A 20,771-nucleotide genomic window follows, 5' to 3' on the forward strand; every position below is an offset into this window, starting at 1 on the left:
CTAAGAGCAGGCAGTGGATTGATTGCATTTGGTCAGATTAATTGCAATAAGACTCATTCCTTGAAAATCCACTCTCTAATGGTCATTGATTTCACCAGTAGAGATTAGGTTTTGAGAGACCGTGTGGTACTGTGGGGAGACTTTGGTGGCTGTCCCTGCCACTATGGCACAGTGGTAGTTTTTTGAAGGTGACTTTGACATCTTAGCATTCTGATTCCTTTGGTGGGAACAAATTCAAAGGCCATTATGTGGCCTGAGCCTTCTTAACCTCTGCCTCCCAAACCAGGGAGTGATGTGAGGCTATTACTGCACTTTTACATTGAATGGCATCAAAAACGTGATTCTTTTTTTTGTCCTGCTGGTTTTTCTTTACCTACACCGGGCATTCTGGATCATCCATATGAGCTGCAGATCTAAAATTCAATAGCAGTGGGACACAGGACCATTGGGAAGCATTGGAAAAGCATCCTATAACTTACCAAGTCATAAGTGGGGGCACTTCATTTTAATTTAAAAAGCATTGACTTTTTTTATTGATAACCAGGAACAGTTAGAATTTCAAGAACATGACTTCAGTTCTAATATAAAAACCCTTTCATCCCACCTTTTTCTTACCTACAATTAGAAGGATGTATGTTAATAGCTAAATGTCATTTGTCCTTACTTTTGCCTTTTTTTTAAGCCATCAGCGATTGTCCATGAAAGCACTTTGTAATCTGTAAAGTGCATTTATATGTAAGGAATAATTATTATCATTTTGGTAGCTTTACCATGCAGACAAAAAGGCTGAAATTACTCCCAACTCCTTTGTATAGAAAAGCTTCAGAATAAATTGAAAAAGCACCATATTTGTGCCTGCAGACAATGCACAGTTTTGTGGGCTAAATCACATGTGTCCATATCTGAGACCATGTCACTCCAACTGCTGAAAATGATGTCACATAGACTTCTGGACTGTAAGTTACCTTTAAGAGGCCAGAGTTTCTTGCGTTTGAATAGGATCTGAACCATTTGAATAGGATCTAAACCTTTTTAAACAAATGGAATCCTAGCCTTTCCCATCAACTCTTCATCAAAAGAGTCTGAAGTGTCCCTCATTGGTTCCTTAGGTACAGTTGGTCAGTAAGACCCCTAAATGGGGTCTTTACTTTCCCCAAAACAGACTGAAGAAAAAATGTAGAGAAGTGTTCTGAATACTTCCTGTCTCCAGCCTGCTCTGAGGGGTTGCAGAGAGGCATCAGAAGGGCACCAGAGGCACGTACCCCTGTGCCATACATCACCACATGCCTCTGGGCTTGCAGGCTGTGCCAGTTTTGTAGTGGCCCTGAAAACAGTCTGCATGCTTTCTGTGGTGGCAGGACTGATGACATCCATTCAACATAGTTGAAAGAGCCTTCTCTTAAACTGAAGAGACAGATTCAAATCCTGACCTTGGGGATGTTACAGAGCTATTTTGAGCCTCAGTGTCCTTCTCTATAAAATGGGGATAATGACATTTAAGAGAAACCACATGAAAAATGTTTAATATGCAGTAAGCACTTGATAATGCTTACTTTACTACTCAACAATAAAATCATCTACTAGAACATGAAAAGCCAAACAAAAAATAAAGCTTAGTTACCATTGTCTTTCCTATAATACTTAAAGTAGAATTTTAAATTTAAAACCAATAACATATCCTAAAACAGAAGCTGCTAGTTCACTGTGGCCTAGCATTGACCTTGGAACTCATTGCCAATGGAAGGTTCTGTTTCCAAGTAGCAAGATGTTACTCACCCAGGCATATTTGTTGTGTTAGGAGAAAATACCTCTGGGCACCTGAAGGAATAAAAAAGCTGTCATATGAGAACTATTTTGAACTATGGTAGTGTTTTGCAATATCTAGTGACTCTGATTTACTAGGGTTCTTTGGAGGCACTGGAAGGACATGGGAATGAGGAGGCTGATGGGTTGGGACTCTGGAACTATCATATTGTTATACATACACATATATGAAGGTGCATTTCACATAATACAAAGCCAGCTATTTATGGGTGCTCAGTTTGGTGGCATTTAGTACATTCACAGTGATATACAACCATCACCCCTACAATGGAAGGTTCTGTTTCCAAGTAGTAAGGAAGCCCCATACCCATTAAGCAGTCACTCGCATTTTTCACTCCACCAACCTACTTTCTGTCCTCAGATTTACCTGTTCTGCACAGTTCAAGTACATGGAATCATACAAAATGCCATCTTTTGTGTTTGGCTACTTTCGTTCAGCATTATGTTTCCACTGTTCACCCATGTTGTAGCATGTATCAGCACTTTATTCCTTTTTATGGCCAAATAATATTCCATTATATGGATACACCACATTTTATTATGTATTTGTCACTTGAGGGACATTTGGGTGGAAGGCATCTCTTTTTCAACCAGAGGAAGCCACAATTATCTATTTTATGTTTTGGCATACTAGAGTAGATTTCATTTGAGAGGAAGGATCTTTTCTGCTATAAGAAATTTTTGAAACCCCTGGTTTAATATTATGCCCTCATGTTATTGATAGAAGCACAGGCTATTGGAATTGGAAGGGACCTTAGAAACCACATGCCAGTTAAGATCCCTGGTTCAAGAATCTCCCTGCAGAGGAGCAGCATGTGTGCTGGTAAGATACTGGACTTGGCATCAGCCAGGTCTGGGCTGAAGTCTGTAATCTCTACTCGTTGCACCATGAGTTTGTCCAAGTCCCTTTGTTCTCTGATCTCTTCTATAAAATAGGGATCAAGGTATCTCCTGGACGGGATTGTCATGCTCATCATGTGAAAGAGTCTCATGACATTTGGAAGCATTCCACAAATTTTAGTTCCTAGTGTCACCAAGGGGTCAATCAGGCTTTAAAGTTAGGCTGATGGTAACAAGTAAGTCACCAGCTTCTGAGGCATTCTCTCTGAGTCGTGTACATAGTGGTTCTGCACAGCTGAATCATACAAGATGAAATTTAGATGAAGATGGTCAGTAACTTGTCACAAGTCACAAAGCGAGTTAGAGGCAAAGTAGAAACTGGACCCTGGGTTTCCTGACTTCTATACTGGTGTTCTCTCTGCCTTGCCATGTTGCTCCACTGATCTCCAGCTTCCACTTCAATTCAAAGCTAAGCTTGTAAGATAAGGGGGAAAAATCAGGAAAAATCAATGGAAAATTTCCCCTTTCAAGGTATTTGGGCAGCCTAAATCTTTCTTTTTTAAGACTTCTATCAGAAGCGGAAGTGAATAAATTGCATTCCCTGATTTTTTTAAAAGACGATTATTCCATCAACTGATTCATTTTTGGAAGGTCAGTTTACCCCTGGGGGAGCCATTTTATTAACATTTCTCTTCTTTTCTTGAATTTAAATATTTCTGGTAACCGGATTCCTTTCTCAGGAATCATAAACCTTTAGGACCCCAGGGTAATATAAATGAAGCCAGAGATAGGCTTGGAGGAATCTGAGGGGATTTTCTGGTTATGATGATGCCACTGAGTGCCCAGGAGCTGGGATTTACACTGTCTGCCTCTTACTCAAACGTGTGAATTTGGAACACGACTTACGTAAGGCACAGAAGTCTCTTCTCCCACGGTAACACTTCACCATCTTCTCCCGCTTTCATTTACCTCTTATCACCATAACAACCAAGTGTATCATAAAGGGAGGGGCCCAGCAGCCAGGGCAGCTTTATTCCTGATTCAGAGACATCTGTCCTCCGAAGGCTTCAGAAACAGCTCTGTCTTCACTTCCTACCTTGCCTCCATGCATATCTCTTGGGTCCCGTGCCATGTTTAGAAACGATAAATTAGATGAAGCCCCAAATTAAGTCAATAGAATCCAGGATAAAGGTGAAACATTCCCAGAAAAAAGAGACCAGGGCATCTCCCAGGGACTCTGTTTCATAGCTGGGGGCTCATACTCTGGCCAAGGAATGTCACTCTGCTACATTTGAAAGCACACTAGTCAGAGGTCCTCTAAGCCCAGACCCCTGCCCCTTAAATTGACAGTACATCCCACTGAAATCCCCTTAACCATAGGGAAGAAGGGATTCCTAAACTATCTAGACTAAACATGCCTTTGTAAATGTGGAACATTATCTTTCTTAACAGAGAGTATTGTTCTGGAAATGGGTATTCTCTCAGAAGCATCATTAGGCCATCCTAACAAAATGCCCATCCATGTGTGGTGCTGACATTTTGTTGAAATTCTGGGGTTTTCTTGATTCCTAAGGATTCCTATGTGACAAAAACCTACAGCTCAGCACACAGAGACCCCAAGCACCTTTGAAGATCTCACATAAATCGAGGACTTGGGTTATAGGGAGAGGAATATTTACATATTTATTTGCATTTTGCTAATACTCTGCAAGGATTAAAGAAACAGGTATTGGTTATTTAGTGTTTACTGAGCATTTACTGTGTGCCAGAGAGAAGACTACAGAAGAGAATTATCTCACAGGCCAGTAAGAGAGGCAAGACCCACACATAAATATCCATAAGATGGAAAATGCCAAGTGCCCTAAACCTAAGGACAAATTACCAAGGGAAAAAATGTAGGAAAAGACAATTTCCTAATGAGAAGAGTTAAAAAAAATTAACTGACAAGGAGGAGGCGGCACTTCAGTTGGGGTTTAAAGGATGAGTAATATTTGAAACATGAAAAGAGACTGAAGCATGTCCCTGGTAGAAGAAACAAAGACATAGGGCTCTGTTGGGAGAAAACCTGAGTTGAAAGCAGTTGAGAGACAAGTGCCTGAGCTGGTTTAGTCTAGAGACGAGGCTAAGGCGGGGGTAAATGAAGATCTAAGGCCAGAGGAGGCTGGCCTTGAATGGCTAGCTAAGGAAATCAAAACTTGTTTTCAATCTGGAGTGCATGAAGGCTTTATGTGTGTCTGTGAGCCCAGAAACTATACAAAACGTTGTGTGTATGTGTATTTTTCCTGGAGAAAAGGCCAGAAATATCATCATATTTTCAGAAAGTTAAGAACCCCACAGTCCTATTATCCCTGGAGGCTACAGGGAGCTGGAACAATTTGTCCAAGATTGGGTGTCGTGGCTTCAAGATGCATTGTACCCTCTGAACCTCAACAGGGCTTACATTTCAGATGGCAGTCAGCAAGCTAGAAAAATGTGTGTGCATTTTCAAGTAAGAGCAGACAGGAAATGACTAATGATAAGTGCATTATGTTATGTGCAGGAAATAAAACCAGACAACTCTCTTCCATTTGAAAATGTTTAAGCGCTAAGTCAGAAGTAACCGGTAAAAGCCTCTTTTGCGTGAACTTTGTTGAGCAGGAACCATTTCTGAGACTTATGAGGAAGGTGGTATTTCCTGAGCTGTTCTGAGAATATCATTTCAAAGCCCATTAGACAGGAGCCAAGCCCCTCCACCAGCAGGCAGGCCACTCTCCCTCTTGCCCGAGCACGAAGCAGATGGGAAACTAGCCGAGCATATGGCCAGTCAGTCACCATTATGGGGAAACGGCAGTGCGGGATTCTGCGTGGGCCTTGCAGAGTTATTCCAGGTAGTTATGGGGATAGCAAATGTGTTTGGAAATTTCCTGGTGAGTTGCTGCAGTGAGCCTTAAATGTTCATGTGCTTTAAGAAGAGAGTTGTTAGCTTTCTGGAAGAAGGTGGTGTGGTCTGGGTTCAGGAGACCGAGGCTTTGGTACCAGTTCTACGTGGCCTCAGATAAGTCACTTTCCCTGCATCCAGTTTCCTCATTAGGGAAAAAAGGGAATAGTTGTAGCTGCTCTGCCTGTTTCATGGGGAACTTGAGTGTGTACTGTGCATGCAGTGGTATTCACACTGAGTCCCGCTTTGTCCTTACAACAGCCACCTGCAGTAGGTGCTGTTACTGCTTCTGTTTTCCAGGTGAGGAAGCTGAGGCTTAGAGAGTTGAGTGACATGCCCAAGGCCACACTACTTACAAGCACCAGACGGAGACTTAAAGCCAGGTCTGTCTAGCTCTTGCCTTGAAAGAAAATGGGTGTGAAAGTAGTTAGCATGGGGAGATGTGTGCCCACAAGGTGTTACCAGTACCTGGTTGGGTTCGTGTCTTCATTGTGAACTTGGGGGCAGGGACTCAGCTCTTTACCTTCAAGCATTGAACATAAGCAGGTGCTTATATGTGACTAATTGTCTCCTGTGAGGACGCTCTGTGGCTAACGAGCTGGTCCTTCCTTCTCAGTAAGGTTCAAAACGTGAGTGAATAAAGCATACGCCAGTGTGCAGAGAACACCACCTTAAAGCAGGATCTATGTATGATACAGAGAGAAGGTACCAGACAGAGTTGTTTGTGTGCAGTTGTGTGTCTCAGACTGATAACATGCTCAAAGTTCAGAAGAGGGCGAGGTGAGCCAAGGATAAAGTTGAACCAGTTGAAATTGTCGATATTAGCCTTTTTTTTGGACCTCTGCGAATGGCAGTTTCCTATGATTCAATTAATAGCTAGCCTGGAGTGGTCTAGGTGGCCTTCTTAAAGGAGGTGGGTTTACTTTCACTTGGACTTGGTTTAGTCAGAGAATCTAACTAAGCTTTGGGGAGGAAGGATGGCAGGAAGCGGGCCAAGGGGTTAGGTTAGGCAGGGCTGGGGAGGCACAGGGCAGGCCAGGCCCGCCAATCATGTTTCCGAAAGGGTGGTTTGGGGTGGAGAGGACAGAGGTTCCTTCCCTGCCACGCACTTCTTCCTAAAATTCTTTCTCATTATAAAAGTCATATGTGTTTATTGTGGAAAAATTGGGAAATATTTAGAAGTGTATAGCATGAAATAAAAATGTCCCTCACATTCAATCACCCAGAGCTAACCTTTATTAACTTTTCAGTTCATACAAAAAAGCATAATTGTCTTCTATCTGTACTATTTTATAGTTGAGGCCATACTATTTCTGTCATTTTCATGTAATGTTTTTAGTCTTCTCTGTTCTATGTGACAATAATTTCCTTCTTGTTACCAACTCTGTAAACATCACTCTCATCAATGTCTGGGCCGCCACCTACCGTATTGGCAACTATTCAGTTTATTTCCAGCATCTTGGGCTTAAAGCTCTGTGTGCAATTCAGAATATCGTCTTAGGGTAGGGAAAGCCCCGAGGAAGCAGGACTGGAGATTCACACCTGCTTTTAGCACACAGGTGGGAAAGCAAAGTGGGTAAGAGCAGAAGCCCTGGAGCCAGACACTTTGGGGTGAATCCTGGCACTGCCATTTAGAGACACGAAGTGGTACAATTTCCTCCTCTCTCTGCACTTAGGCTTCTTCAAAAGGGAGAAGGGGAAACTTCCTTAAAAGGGAGTTTTCCATCGGATGTTTCTCAATCTGCCAAGCAATGAGAAATTTTTGATGTGGAGGGAGGGGGAAAATGTTGCTTATTCCTAGGAGTGTATCTGTCATGGGAAATGTCCAATTTGAATGTATTTAAGTGCGTGAATAATATATATATATATATATATAACCTGGGAGCTTTCTTGTTTCTTCAAGAGAAAAATAAATGTGGGGGAAGAGATGGGAAGAGAGCAAGGTTATTCTTTGACTGTAAGGATGGATTTGATTTCCCTCTAATTATTTGCTAGATTAAAAGAAATGAGAGATCAAAATTTGAGTCAGTTTTCATAATAATTTGAAGGCCCTTGATTATCACACCAAATGGTGGGCAGTATTCTCCAGCTGCTGCCTTTTCTTCCCTCTTTACTCAATTTCCACTTTTCCCTCCACTTTAAATAGCATATGGGCCCCTTGCAGAGCGCTTGTCACAGAGGCTAATGTGTGGGGCGGGGGAGAGGGTGGAATTTGCATGGTTGAGAGTGGTGGGGTCCACCCCCAAGCTCATCTCCCACTGGGCACTCCCTCCATGAGTGAGAGTCAGCATTGCTCCGTGTAGAGCCCTGGAGTTGCCCTTTCAGCGCGGGCCCTTCCTGCCAGGGGATGTCTTCCTTTGCTTAGAAGAGATCGCTTTCTTCCTCCAGACTGTCCGTTCTTCAGCAGCAGTGGAGGTCCGCCCAGAGAAGCTGCTAACACATGCATGAATGAATGCACGTATGAATGAATGAATGAGTGTCGAGGAATTGTTATGTGCGGCCCCTGGGGTAGCAGCTGAGTCAGTGATGACCGTGAGCCTCTGTGAAGTGCAGCATGCAGTGAGAGCACCAGCCCAGGTGAGCAGGGTGAAGGGCCTCAAGGCAAGACAGACCTTGGAGCTCTTGAAGCACAGAAAGGATGCCAGAACTCCCGCTGCAAGGTTCATGAAAGCTCCAGGCGGGAAGCTGTCTAATCGTGCACCAAAGGACAAATGCACTCATCGTGGAGAGTCACTCCCTGGAATACTGTATGTCGATGGAAGTGTCACCGGCTGTAGCTCCTTGCGTTGATATTGATGTCAACCCAAAGAAGCAAGTCACAAAAGAAAATCTACAGTGTGGTTCCAAAGAAGTAAAACTCAAAACAGGCAAAACTAAACGCTATTTTCTAAGATGTAACCCTAAGTGGCAAAAATCTGAAGGAAAACAAAGAAGAGGGGTCAGAGATTTTAAGCTGGTTACTTCCAGATGGGGTTGGGGAGAGGGACAGGAGGCCTGTGGTGCGTCAGTGGCAGTTGACCCTGGCTGTGCCCAACCCAGGTGATGACTGTAAATATTAGAATTCTTCTTTAAATGTATATATCTGTTTTATCCACTATTCTGTATGTGTGTAGCTCATAATTTTACAGGTAGAATGAAACAGTCCAGTGTGGCAGGATTAGAGCGAGTAAGCAGGGAGGGTGTTGGGAGATGGCACCAGATGCTACAGGATGTAACGGGTCTGGCCAAGCATTTTGCTTTTCCTCCTAAAAGCAATGGGTAAGCTTCAAACAGCTGGGTGGCATGTGAGATTTGAGTTCTAAAAAGATCACTCTGGCTGCAGCAGGAAAACCAAGCTGGAGGGAGGCAAGTCTGGGGGTGCGGGCAGCCGCAGGCTTTGGGACATGGTGGCCGTGGGCGTTAGGCGGCAGTGGTAGAGATGGAGAGAACTGTCGCATTCAGGAGGTACTTAGGGGGATGAGTGACAGGACCTGGGGATGGACGGGATGTAAGAGGGGAGGGAGAAGGAGAAGTCCAGGGGCCGGTTCTGGCAGGAGGTGTGATGGGAACTAAGCTCTCCCAGCAGACAGGGAGGGTTTCTCCACAGCCCCTGTGCCAGGGCCTTCCCAGCCAGCCTCCCCTTCTCACTGTCCTCACTGGCACCATCACGCCCGCACCTGTGCAGTTCATGGAGTCATTTCAGAGCCAGTGGTCTTACGTGGTACTCAGCCAGCCATGCAGAATAGATAGGGTATGAGTCATTGTTCCCTTACGATAGGCGAGGAAACCAAGATTCGGAGAGCCGACACACATTCCACAGGCTTGGGTTTCAGGACTCTACGCTTCAGAGAGGCAATTGCCAGTATGGGGAGGCTTCCCTGTGTGTGCAGATCTGTACGCCATGAGCTCTTTGAGGTGCTAAGACAATGATAAAGCCTGGAATCTGTCCCCAGAGGCCTGCCTAGGAAGTGGGACTGGACAGTTTCTGTAGGAGGAAAGGGTGAGGGAGAATGAAAGACCCCACAGGGCATGTCTGGGCTGGGATAGCATTACTCTTGTTAGCTTGACAGGTTTCTGTGTGGCAGGGAGATACACTGTCTGCAGGCCCGAAGGGCAGAACAAGGAAACATGGCTGAAATTTGCCAAGTTTAAGCTCAAAGAAAGGAAAAAGAGCAACCACCTTGTTTGCCCAAAATAGTAAGACTCAAGGCATACTCCGTTTATGCCTAAGACTCCGTTTAGCTGGAAGTCCAGCCCAGGCTAAATGGTGGTGAAGAAAATCTATAGGCAGAGGCCCCAGGCAGTGGCAGGAGGAGGCTCCTGACTCCGGGCTATCTAGCCAGTTTGAGGAAGAAATGAGAGGACCAGGCCTCCCCTGGAAGCAGGGCTGGGGACCAGGAACCAGCCATCTAGCCGGAGTTTCAGATTGAACTGCAGCCCCAGGAGAACAGCCAGCATGCAGCAGGGTTGCCAGTCAGGCATCAGAGCCCAGGTTTGAGTCACCGACACCACCCAGGAGCCCCTTCTGCTGGTGCCCTGGAGTCTGGGGAGACACTCCCTGTGGAGGCCTGTGCAAACCAAGGGCTGGTGGGAGGCAGAGTCCTTGGACGCAGGACCTTAGAGCCTGGAGCCTAGGGGGACAGCAGGGAGAGACCTCAAAGATTGCAGATGGGCAGTTCCAAAATTTTAGCAGGGGGTCAGAATTACCTGGTGGGTTTATTGAAGCCCAGATTGCTGAATCCCACCCGGAGTTCCAGATTCATTTGCTTTTCTAACAGGGCCCCAGGGGGATATTGATGGCTGTCGATCGATCACAACACCACAGTTCTGAGAATCACTTGCCCTCCACACCCGCTCCTTGTGTCTATTTGGCCCTGCTGGGGTTTGGCCCTGTGCTCTCAGTAGGTAGTCAGTGGACTCCTCCTTATGCAGGAGAGATGACATTGGCCCTGGTGACAGAAGCCAACAGAGCCAGTTTGCAGATAACACAGAGAACAAGACACCCCAGTTGAGTATAACCTGCTGGTGTGCACTGCACAGTGCTGACAAAAAGGGCCATGTTAAAAGTTCACGTTTTCATTAGTATTTCCTTTCTGTGCCTTTCAGTAAGGGTTTCTCAAGACAAGCTGAATATTAAATGATCATAAAATCTAGCCTTTAAGGCACAGTCAAACCCTTTTAAAACAGTGCTTTCAATGGGGGAAAACATTGTAGATTTTTTCTTGTCTTCCTTCTCTTCTAGCTGATTTGCTGGCAGAATCCTAGGTGCATTCTTAATTTTGACTCAGCCTTTGTCTACAGCAGAACAAATGGTAGGGAAAATTCTTTCTCTAGGCAACAGCAGCATTGCTGTCTCATTTGTTTGGTTTTGCACTGTAACATGATGGCTGGTGGGGCTGCTAATTCGAATTTAGGTCCTTCTAGGAATGCCTCGTTCATGATCAGTAAATATATCAGGTTGCAGATTTTAGCCATTTAATTATTGCAAATGGGACTGCTTCCTTGCCTTGTGAATATTTTAAAATGGAAGAATAGACAAATTGTATTTCACTTCCAAATTTCATTGTACTTTTGAACCGCTTCATGTGTCAGCATTATCTGATTACCCGATGCTGTGAAGCCTGTTTTTCTTCACGGATTTTGGTAGCCGAGTAACTTTGTTCCAAACCATGGAGAAGGTCAAGACATTTATAGGGAACAGGTCATCTTAGCACCATTTAGTTCGTCCTTGGAGCTGTAACTGTCCTTGCTAGCAATGGGCCCTGCAGCAATACTTCTGATAAATGAGGCATAATGTTGTACAGTGGAAAAGATAAAATGTTCTAGAAGCCCGTGGGCCTGGGTTTGAATGTTCCCTTTTCCTCTTGCTCATTCTGAAATGTGGGGCACTGACTGAAGTTCTCGCAGTCTCAGTTTCTTCATCTGTAAAATGTGAATAATAGTACTTATTCACATTTACTTAACAGGATTATCATGATCATTAAATAAATTAAAGTACTCAAATCTGTAGCATAATGGCTGAACATGGTGAGTATTTAATATGTGGTAGTTATTTGAAAATTACCCATGTTATACGGAGTACCTATCACAATGCTGAGCACATAGGAGTTCAATAAATGGTCATTATTATCATTATAATTCTTACAGATGGACATATATTAAACATACAGTTTTCCACCATGTGAATTATATGCATTTTATTTTTTTAAGATATTTGAGCCAACAGGGATTTGTGTAAGTAAAGGGATAGCTTAATGAAGTTTAACGAGATTAAAGCAAATCCATGGTGCTCATACAAATAGTTTAATTAAGGTAATCCCTGATGCAAAACATTTGTTCAATTTGCACCTCAAAATGAAAATGGCCTCCATAGATTTTCAGGAACTTCTTTGTGTTGTGCCCGGGCATGGGGGCCTTAAATAAGAACAGCCTTTGCACCGAAAGGCAGCTGTGACCGTGGACGGTGGTCTGGGCTTGGAGTGAGGGTCCTGGCCTCACCCTGAGCTTGATTTTGGACAAACCCCCACACTTCTCTGGGCCATGGTTTGTTCATCTCTATGCTGCTATGGTACAAAAACGCTGCAATTCTTCAAGTGCATGTGATTTATTGCCTTTAAAGAGAGAGATATAAAAAATAAAAAGGAAGATTTCATCTTTTAAAAATGCTTAGACTCTACAAATTTTGCCAGTCGCTTTTAAACCCCAGGTATTAGGTGCCAGATATTTAAAGGTGGCTTAATTGGAAGTTGTGTTTATCATCTGGAGTGTATGAGCCTGCACTGAATGTGTTTTTGACGGTCTCTCGCCATCCGGCTTCTTGCTTCTGACCAGAATGATTTGCTTTTCCATTGCATTTAGATAAAAACATTTGAGTCTTGGTTATGAACGTCAATTAGTTAGAAGAAAAGAAATAGGACTGTGTTTCTAAAAATAGTTCTGATATAGGAGGCCATTTTTAGGTGCCATTAAAGTCTGGATGCCTTGAGAGGGTGACACTAATAGGCTTTGTGTATATTCCCTGCCCAGGTTCATTACTACCATCTTTGAAACTGGTGAATTGTAACCAGCGGACAACATGGTGCTCATGCCTGAGCTTAGCTATTGTAAATGTGGCCAGTGTCTCCCTTGGTTTGATTCTTGGCCATTATCCACCAGTTGGTTTGTTGTGGAAGTCTCTCCTCTGGTCTGGGAAGCCTGCTGACTTGGCCGGTGATCATGTAATAGTGCGAATGCATGACTTTGGGGAAGTGGACGCACAAAAAGTACCACTGCAGGCAACACCATTTAAGAAAGGCAAGGAACATGAGCAAGCGAGACCAGGTCCTAGTCTCAGCTCTGCCCCTGAGCTGCTTCACTCCCACACGCCGTGGGCCAAGCAGTGTGCTGGGACCTGGGGCTGCAAAGGTCATTCAGCTTGGCCCCTCTGCCCTTTCTTCATCTCTTCCTCTCTTCACTGAGGAGCCTGGGCTTGATTGCTGAGGGGTCTTTCTGTTCTAACATTCTGGTGGCTTAATTATTCATAATAATAGTAATACGTCTTGGGCTTGTTACTTAGTTATTTCAGTAGAACTCGGGCAGCAGAGAAATCTCTGGATGAGTTCCAAATTACAGATGGCTCCCAAAAGCAGGCTTAGTTTTAGAGCTCGGTTATACTGCACATTGGTTTGTGTTGGCTTTGTTTTTGGTGAGCGGATGGTCCCTACAAATTGGTTCTAGGATCCTGTGAACTTTGTGTTCTGAGCTCTTTGTGGTATTCACCTGCTTTACGTATTACCTTAGATTAGGGTCTCAGAGTTGGTAGGGGCATGCATCTTGATTGATGACAATTTGAAGCTGTGTGTTCCCTTTTAGTTTGCTTCATATTTGAGTTATTTTTGATGATATCACTCCATTCTCCCATTTTTTCTCCTCCTTAAACTAGTGTCTTAATCTGAATTAAAGGAGTTATACTCCTACAGCATAGTAATGGTGGAGGCTGTTTAGCACATAGGAGGCCAACATTTAAGCTACAGTGTCTTTTGTTTAGGAAGGAGCTCCGCCCCTTCCAAGCTTTAGCTCTGAAATGGGGATCATAACTGACAGAGTCTTTGAAGGAAACCCAGTATCAGTAGCCCCCTTTCCTACCTAAGATCTGAATTAGCTGAGAGTAAGAATTTCCACCTTCATTATGGAAAAGGTGATGTTGGAGAATGCGTGTTGTGTTCTCAGGTAAGTGAGCCTCCTGATGTTGACAGCAGAGGGAGACAGGGTGTCAGCCCTCCCTGCCCCACATGCAGGGCCGCGGGAACCAGAGTCAGCCCACGTGGGCCCCAGAACCTGTGCTCCTGAGAGGAAGGGCCGACACCCAGTTTCTCCCTCCAAACTCACCAATCAAAAAAGGCCTTTAATTTCCTCAGGAGTAGAGTGAGGGTGGGGTAGAGAAAGGCTGGAAATGTCCTAAACCGCCCATCACATGGGAAGAGACACCCAGGTCAGGGAAACACTGTCCCCCTCAGCCCCCAAAAGCAGCATACTTACATCACAGGAAGCAGAGTAGCAGGGGTTTAAAGGACAAGCTAACGGACCCGGGTTCTAATCCCAGTCTCTGCTTTGCAGGCTGTGCCATCCTAGAATTCCTCCACCTCGCTGAACCTCATCTTTAAAACAGGCGAGATAATCTGCTAGAATGCCAGGCATATAATAAGTGCTCAGTAAATACCAGAAAGTCAAATGTGATAATATACTGAAACATCCATGATAAATCATACTGTTTTATGTACATATAAAGAAGTATGATTATTTTTGGTGGCGATATTAGGGTAATATTGAATTCCTCTGGGTATGTGATATGTTAGTGTTCCAGATTTAGGCTAATTTAGATAGGCTGAGGGGTACCCGATGGCATGCTATGCATATCTTTTCTATCAACTCTTATAAAGAAGATCCACAAGCCAGAGGGGGAGAACTTAAATTAACGAGAAACTTCCATGCATCTGAATGACCATTCTTGTGATTCTAGCTATTTTTGTAGATTCTCCTGGAAGCTGTCATGTAATTCTGTGGCAGCCATTAGAAAGTCTTCACTCCATTTAATTTGTGCTGAAAAATCATTAGTGGGATCTTGACACAGGCCTGGAGTGTTCACAAGCCGATATTCCGCCGTCAGGCTCCGAGGGACAGCTCCGTGTGCCGGAGGCAGCCCTTGATGAGCACTCACGAAAACAACTGGGGGTGGGGGGGCCGTGGTTTCATTCTGCTCCTTCATCCTTCTCCGTCAGCATCATCAGCATCACATGAATTAAGTGTTACCAAGGATGGCTACTTTTTTTTTTAGTTTTTACCATAACCCTATGAGGTTTTATGATCTGACTTGGTCACCCCTTCATTAGAGAAGAGACACTGACTTCCCAAAGTCTGGAAGGAGGCTCACATAAGGCTCTTGCAGCTCCCGTGCCTTTGACATTTGGAAGGAACGAGCACAGCGCCCCTTTCCCTGGCAACTACAATCGCTAATCCGTAGCAGCTGCTGCAGTTTTGGTTTGCTTTGTTTTGAGTAACATTTGGAGCACTTGAGCCTTGTTGCTAGGGGTGGAGCGGGGCTCTCTGGAAGGTCCGCATTGCACTCTGTCCTTACGTCAAACTCTCTGCTCTGCTCTGAAGGAGAAACCACACTCTCAGTACCAGGTTTTGAGGGTCTGAATAATAGTAGCTTTGTCCATTCTAAAAAAATGTACGAGCCCCCTGCCCTTCGCCAGGTTCAGGGATGGGAGTTAAATAATAGTACCTGCCTTGTCTGGTTGAAGCAGTGAACGGGAAGTGCCTCCGACAGTGCCTGGTGTGTGCTGAGCACTCAGAAAGAGCAGCCATAGTTGATTATTAGTCACGGCCTCAGGAGCTCAGGACCAGCTCGCGGCCAGGGGCATTTGGTGAGACTGAGAACAGGCTGCCTGTGTAGGAGAAGATGGTGGTCAGGCTAGGGAGGTGGGGAAGCCTGGGCAGCTACGTCAGGGCCAGGCGGTCGGGTAGCCTGGGGCAGAGAAGCTTGGGGATGGCCGTAGCTGTTCTCACCTGTAGGAAGGTCTTCTCCGGGAGGAGCACATTTATTCAGTATGGCTCCCAAGGGATGAGCTAAGTCTGACAAAATATTCCAGAAAGCAGATTTTGGACAAATCTTGGCAAAAGCTTCCTAAATGGGGTTTTCTAAAGTGGGACAGGGCTGGCTCAGGACCCTGTAGTCACTGAAGGGCCATGCAGAGCCAGGTAAGGTGGGAGGCGGAGAGAGCTGGGCTCTGGTGGCAGAGACCCGTGTTTGAACCGAACGTGTGCGCTTGCTGTGTGACCCCAGGCAGGTCACTAGACTCATTAATCTCCTTTTCTTGCAAGGATCCAGTTACAAGTGTGAAAGCACTTTAGGAACTGTGAAATACCACACAAAATGCTCATTATGCGCATTGTCATTTCGTTGTATTTACTGGTGAACGTGCCTTACTCATCTCCTAATAGAAAGTGTTTGTTGGATTTGTTAATGAATCGATAGTTTGCCCCTAAACTTGAATTTGGCCCTGAAACTTGAATTTGGGTCTTACCCCCAGAGCCTGGTACTTAGTAGGCTCCCACTTAAAATGTATTGAGGGAGGGAGGGAAGGAAGGATTAAATCCATTAATTCCTGCTCCCTAACGTGGTAGTCTTTGGGCCAGGCACCTTACATATATCTCACTTAATCCTAAAGTCTTGCAAGATGGCCCCAAAAGGCAGAGTATGTGACTCAGGATGATAATGGGGATGCCAGCGCTGGACGGGAGGCTTGCCCAGCCGGCCTGTGGGTCATTCTCACTGTGAAGTTTCCACATTTCTGGGGCAGCCTTGCTCTGTGACTGGGGGAGACACATTCCCGTTTGGGTGCGCCTGTCCACAAGGGAGCCAGCCCCTCAGCTCGCCTTAGGTCACAGTCCTGCCCCCGTACTGCACCGTGTCTGCCCTAATGTCATGCCAGCAGTGCTTTGCTCGGTCCTGGTGCTACGGTGTCACTCACTCAGGAACCGTCCGGCCTGTTCCCAAGGATCGCCACAGCCCCACTGCTTGGCAGCTAGAGCCCAAGCATGGATTCTGCAACCTGAGCACTGCTATGAGGGGCAAGGTTTCTGCTACTTCCTAGCACTATGACTTGGCCAAGTTTCTCTTCAAGCCTTGGTTTCTGCATCTGTAAACTGGGACAATACCTACTTCTTAGAGTTGTTGTGGGGATCCGTGTAATAACACGGATCCCCTCAATAACTATGCACAGAGGGCTCAGAAAGATGCATAGTTTCACCATCATCAATGACTTCAAGAGTTCTCAGATGGGGTAGATATTACTCAGTGAACAGTTGCTACTATATGTAATTACTATAACTGGCTTCACCATAGTAACATACATAAAACCATTTTCTCCATCACTGCAATATTGAGGGACACAATTTTTGGCAAATATTGAATAAATGAAGAACAGAGTTTAAGAGTGATGATTCCCTTAAGAAGTATTTCCATTTCTCAATACAGGGAGCTTTGCAGAATCATTGCTCTGGTTTCTAGTTCTGCCATATTCCAGTTGAGCTAATGTAAGCTATCTAATCCTCAATTTTCTCATAGGTAAAGTGGGGTCACTGTGCTACTTCATGGGGTTGTTGAGAATAGTAAATGAGATCATGAACCTGGGGGCCCAGGACAGATCTTGCCATGTAATAGTCATTCAATAGACGGCAGGTCTAGGCCCACGTATGGAAAGGAGCAGCTCAGGGTCCGGCTGTAAAAACAGGCACTTGGTAACCATTAGTTTCCCTTTTTCTTTTTCAGTTTACAATCTCCTTCAGTCCTCTAATAGTGTGGTGCCAGTGTAACTAGGCTTTGTAGCTGTCAGCCACGCTGATAGAGGGGCTGTACTATGAGGGAAAAACACATGGTTCTTAGTTCAGTGGAACCACTTGCTGCTGAACTCTGCAGCCATACAGGAGATCCCAGGGGGGAGTAGCTTCTGTTTGTCCCTCCTGATAACAAGGAGGCTCCCATCCAGTTTTCTAATAATGGAACCCAACACGTCTAGCTGCTAAGGTAGAGGCTGAGCTGCCAGGCAGCTGATTCCAGAGAACATTTTCTGTTGTGTTCCTGGTGGCGGAGACAGAGAGCATCTCAAGACACCTTGTTCCACACCTACATTTCCCTTTTTCACTGCTGCTGCATGACTCCCAGTCAAGTGTACCCAGCAAATAACAGCATGCAAGATGCATCAGTACCCAGGTTGCATTTTAATACCAATTGCAGATGTATATTTTCTACATACTTGAGCTTTAGCTCTTTGAACTCCAAAATGCTTTCCTTTTTAAATGCTTGGAGTCGAAATCTTCCTAAAATGCATTATACACCTGCTTCCTGCACAAAAAGGAATGTGACTTTTTTTTTTCTCTTTACTTAGGGCCCTAGGGTTAAGAGGTGTGCCAATAAACTGGCTCTCAAAAAACAAGGTAAAAGAACAAATAAAATCCCAGTTGTTAGTGTTGCTTATTTCCAATGATTTCAAGCTATCACTGGTTTTGAACAACCAGCTGGAAAGATTCCCGAATACTTATGGGCGTTGTGAGCTCCCCATTTCAGGAAGCATGAACAGGGTGGGGAGGACATGGGCCGTCAGACCTGGCTTTGTTTCTCATTTTGCCCACTTGAGAGCTGGATTACCCAGGACAGGACACTTAACCAGAATTTATTTATATAAATCAAGGTTAAAAAATGACTACACCCAGGGTGATGGCGAGGACTCAGTAAGGAGGTACAAGCCAGGAGTCCCACACTCAAGGGCTGTAGGGGCCAGCCAGCTAGCAGACAGATGCCACAGGCTGCTGCTCCGGTACGCTCTGGCAAGTACCTCGTGCCAGGTTCTTGAGCTTGCCTGGGGAACCTCACCTGAGCCGGAGCCCCTCCTCAGAACACTTAAACCAGAATTTCTAGGGCAGCCAGTAAGTGGAATGTTTTTATAGTTTCCAGAAATTCCACACGGTGATCAGTTCCCCTGTAGGACTTCACGGTGCTTAATTGTGAACTACTTTCTTTAAAGACCTTAGACACTGACTTCTAAAATCCCTTTCTCTCCAATATTGTCCTAAATGGAAACGGTAAATTTAGGGTCAGTTTGGGAAACTGTCAGGTGTTTGGTACGGATAGGAGATGGGGGCTGTAGGAAGCAGAGGGGATGAGGTAGAAGCATTGGCTGCGGTTAGTTTATAAAGGGCCTTGAATGCCAGGCCGAGGGGCTTTAGATTTGCCCTGTGGGCAGAGAGAAGGACCCCAGGGACACTTTAGGGGAGAGATAGCAGAGGCAAGACCTGTGGTTGGCCCACTGAACGGAGCTGACCACATCACTCATCAATCAGGGCTGCTCCCCTACCCAGTCTTGTGTTCCTGCCCTTTCATTTACATAATTTACCTTTAATTATTACTTTCATTATTTTCATAGACCAAACTGGCAGGAAAGGTCTGATGCAGGGTGGATTTAACTGAAAGGCTTCAGAAGATCTTCCTTGCTCATGTTATTAACCTGAGTATTTTTCAGAAACGATTTTATGAAAAGAGATCATCCGGGGTTTGTTTCCAGCTGTGTTTTCCAGAGATAGCCTGGCTCTCCCTGTCCCTGCATCTGGCCCTGCTCTGTGCACGCGCTTTTCAAAGCAGGTATCACTCGGAGTTCAGGGAGCGCCAGTTTCTAATTAATTGCTTGTTAAACCACAGGCCTCCAGATTGTGCTGCTAAAATGACCAGTTTATCCAATGAAGAAAGCCCGATGGCAGTCTTTTGCCCCCTGAAAACAAGCGTATCCCGTTCTTTGCTGATGCCACAGTTTTCTGAGTTTCATGTTGTTACAGTGCATGTTACTATCACTACTTATAAGCTGGGAGCAGGGCTGGGTGTTTTGCAAATACTGTTGTCTTACTGAACTCTCATGGGATCTTCGCAAATACTGTTTTTTTCCCAGAAGAATTCTGGTGTTGGAGGACTGAGTCACTCACTACCCAAGGTCACATGGCCAGTATGGGTCAAGCTCCGAGCTAGCCTGGGCCCATGTCTATATTCTTTGCTATAACCTCTTCACTCTAAATAATGTGTTTGTTGCCATCCATTGCCTATGTTTTATTGAATGTATTTTATGACATAGGAATTTGTATTTTGGTTAAGTTGCATCTAGAAAGTAATTTGAAAATATAGCTTAAAAATAATAATAGTACAGATGCACATTAAAAACCACTGATACTTGCTCTGGACTTTGGCATTCCACTTGAGTTCATGTAATGGAGCAAATTCATTATTTTCCTACTATAGTACTGAAGTCCCAAATTCTAAAATTACCCCAAGGGCAAGAGTTTAGTTCTTCACTTGTTATTCATAGTGCAACGAACCTTCCTGGGAAATATTAATCATTTCATTAGTTTGGTCATAGTTTGTTCTTCCTCCCAGGAAAATGGTAATTGTACAGAATCACTTTTGATTAAGAATTTGTATACAGCACACTAACTAGGTTTTTTACTCCCTCTGGTTAACTGTTTACCTTTTTAAAACACAAGGAAGATTTTTGTTCTTTGATCTGACAGGAAAAGAGATGGGCAGTCTTATAGAATCATCCATTCATTTATTCAGCAAACATTTTCTGAGCACCTGCTGTGTTCAGGATGCTTTTCCAGGGGAGGAGAGAGGGCCGGAAACTCTTGGGAAGTTTGCATTCCGAAGGAGGAGTTATTAAATAAGTACACAAAGAAACAAGAGGTAGGAACCTGGTGCTCTGGCGCCAGTGAGAATGGTGATGGGTTAGCACTGGAGGCACTGACCAGTCATCCTTTCTCTATAGGTGAGAGCCAGACATTTCCACAAATAGATATGAACTCTGGCTTCTGAGTATTTGTAGGTTTAACATTTGCTATTTTGACTCTTCTTGAGCAATTCAAAGATCTGTGAAATGTAGCAATTTGTCGTTTGGCTGAGGTGTAAATTATCTTCTATTGAACAGGAAAAGATTTTTGTCTTCCGGTAAAATAATTTGGGCATCGCCAAGTAGGTGAGGTTGGTGTTTGGGAGGAATCTTCCCTGTGCCCATGGTATCAATCCACATTGGTCTATTTTCTTTATTAATGCAACAAACCTGTAACATGGTGTCTGCTATGGTCTGTGTACCTAAGAAGGAATGCTTGGTTGCCCCATCCTTCTTCCAGAAGG

At 44.6% G+C, this 20,771-nt stretch overlaps 1 protein-coding gene across 12 annotated transcripts in view; it reads left to right on the top strand.

Moving 5' to 3' along the window:
- TTLL11 (tubulin tyrosine ligase like 11) overlaps positions 1–20,771 on the top strand; it is a 228,343-nt gene that overhangs the window by 94,184 nt on the left and 113,388 nt on the right. The window contains exon 7 of one of the 12 annotated variants that reach the window (XM_073225254.1): positions 7,970–8,789. The exons of the other annotated variants lie outside the window; for them this stretch is intronic. Coding sequence (XP_073081355.1) covers positions 7,970–8,018 — 49 coding nt within the window. The 3' untranslated portion in view covers positions 8,019–8,789. Of the gene's footprint in view, positions 1–7,969; positions 8,790–20,771 lie in introns of those variants that run through there. 12 annotated transcript variants of the gene reach the window in all.

The sequence above is a fragment of the Manis javanica genome, chromosome 2 (genome assembly GCF_040802235.1).
Source record: "Manis javanica isolate MJ-LG chromosome 2, MJ_LKY, whole genome shotgun sequence".
NCBI classification, from domain to species: Eukaryota; Metazoa; Chordata; class Mammalia; order Pholidota; family Manidae; genus Manis; species Manis javanica.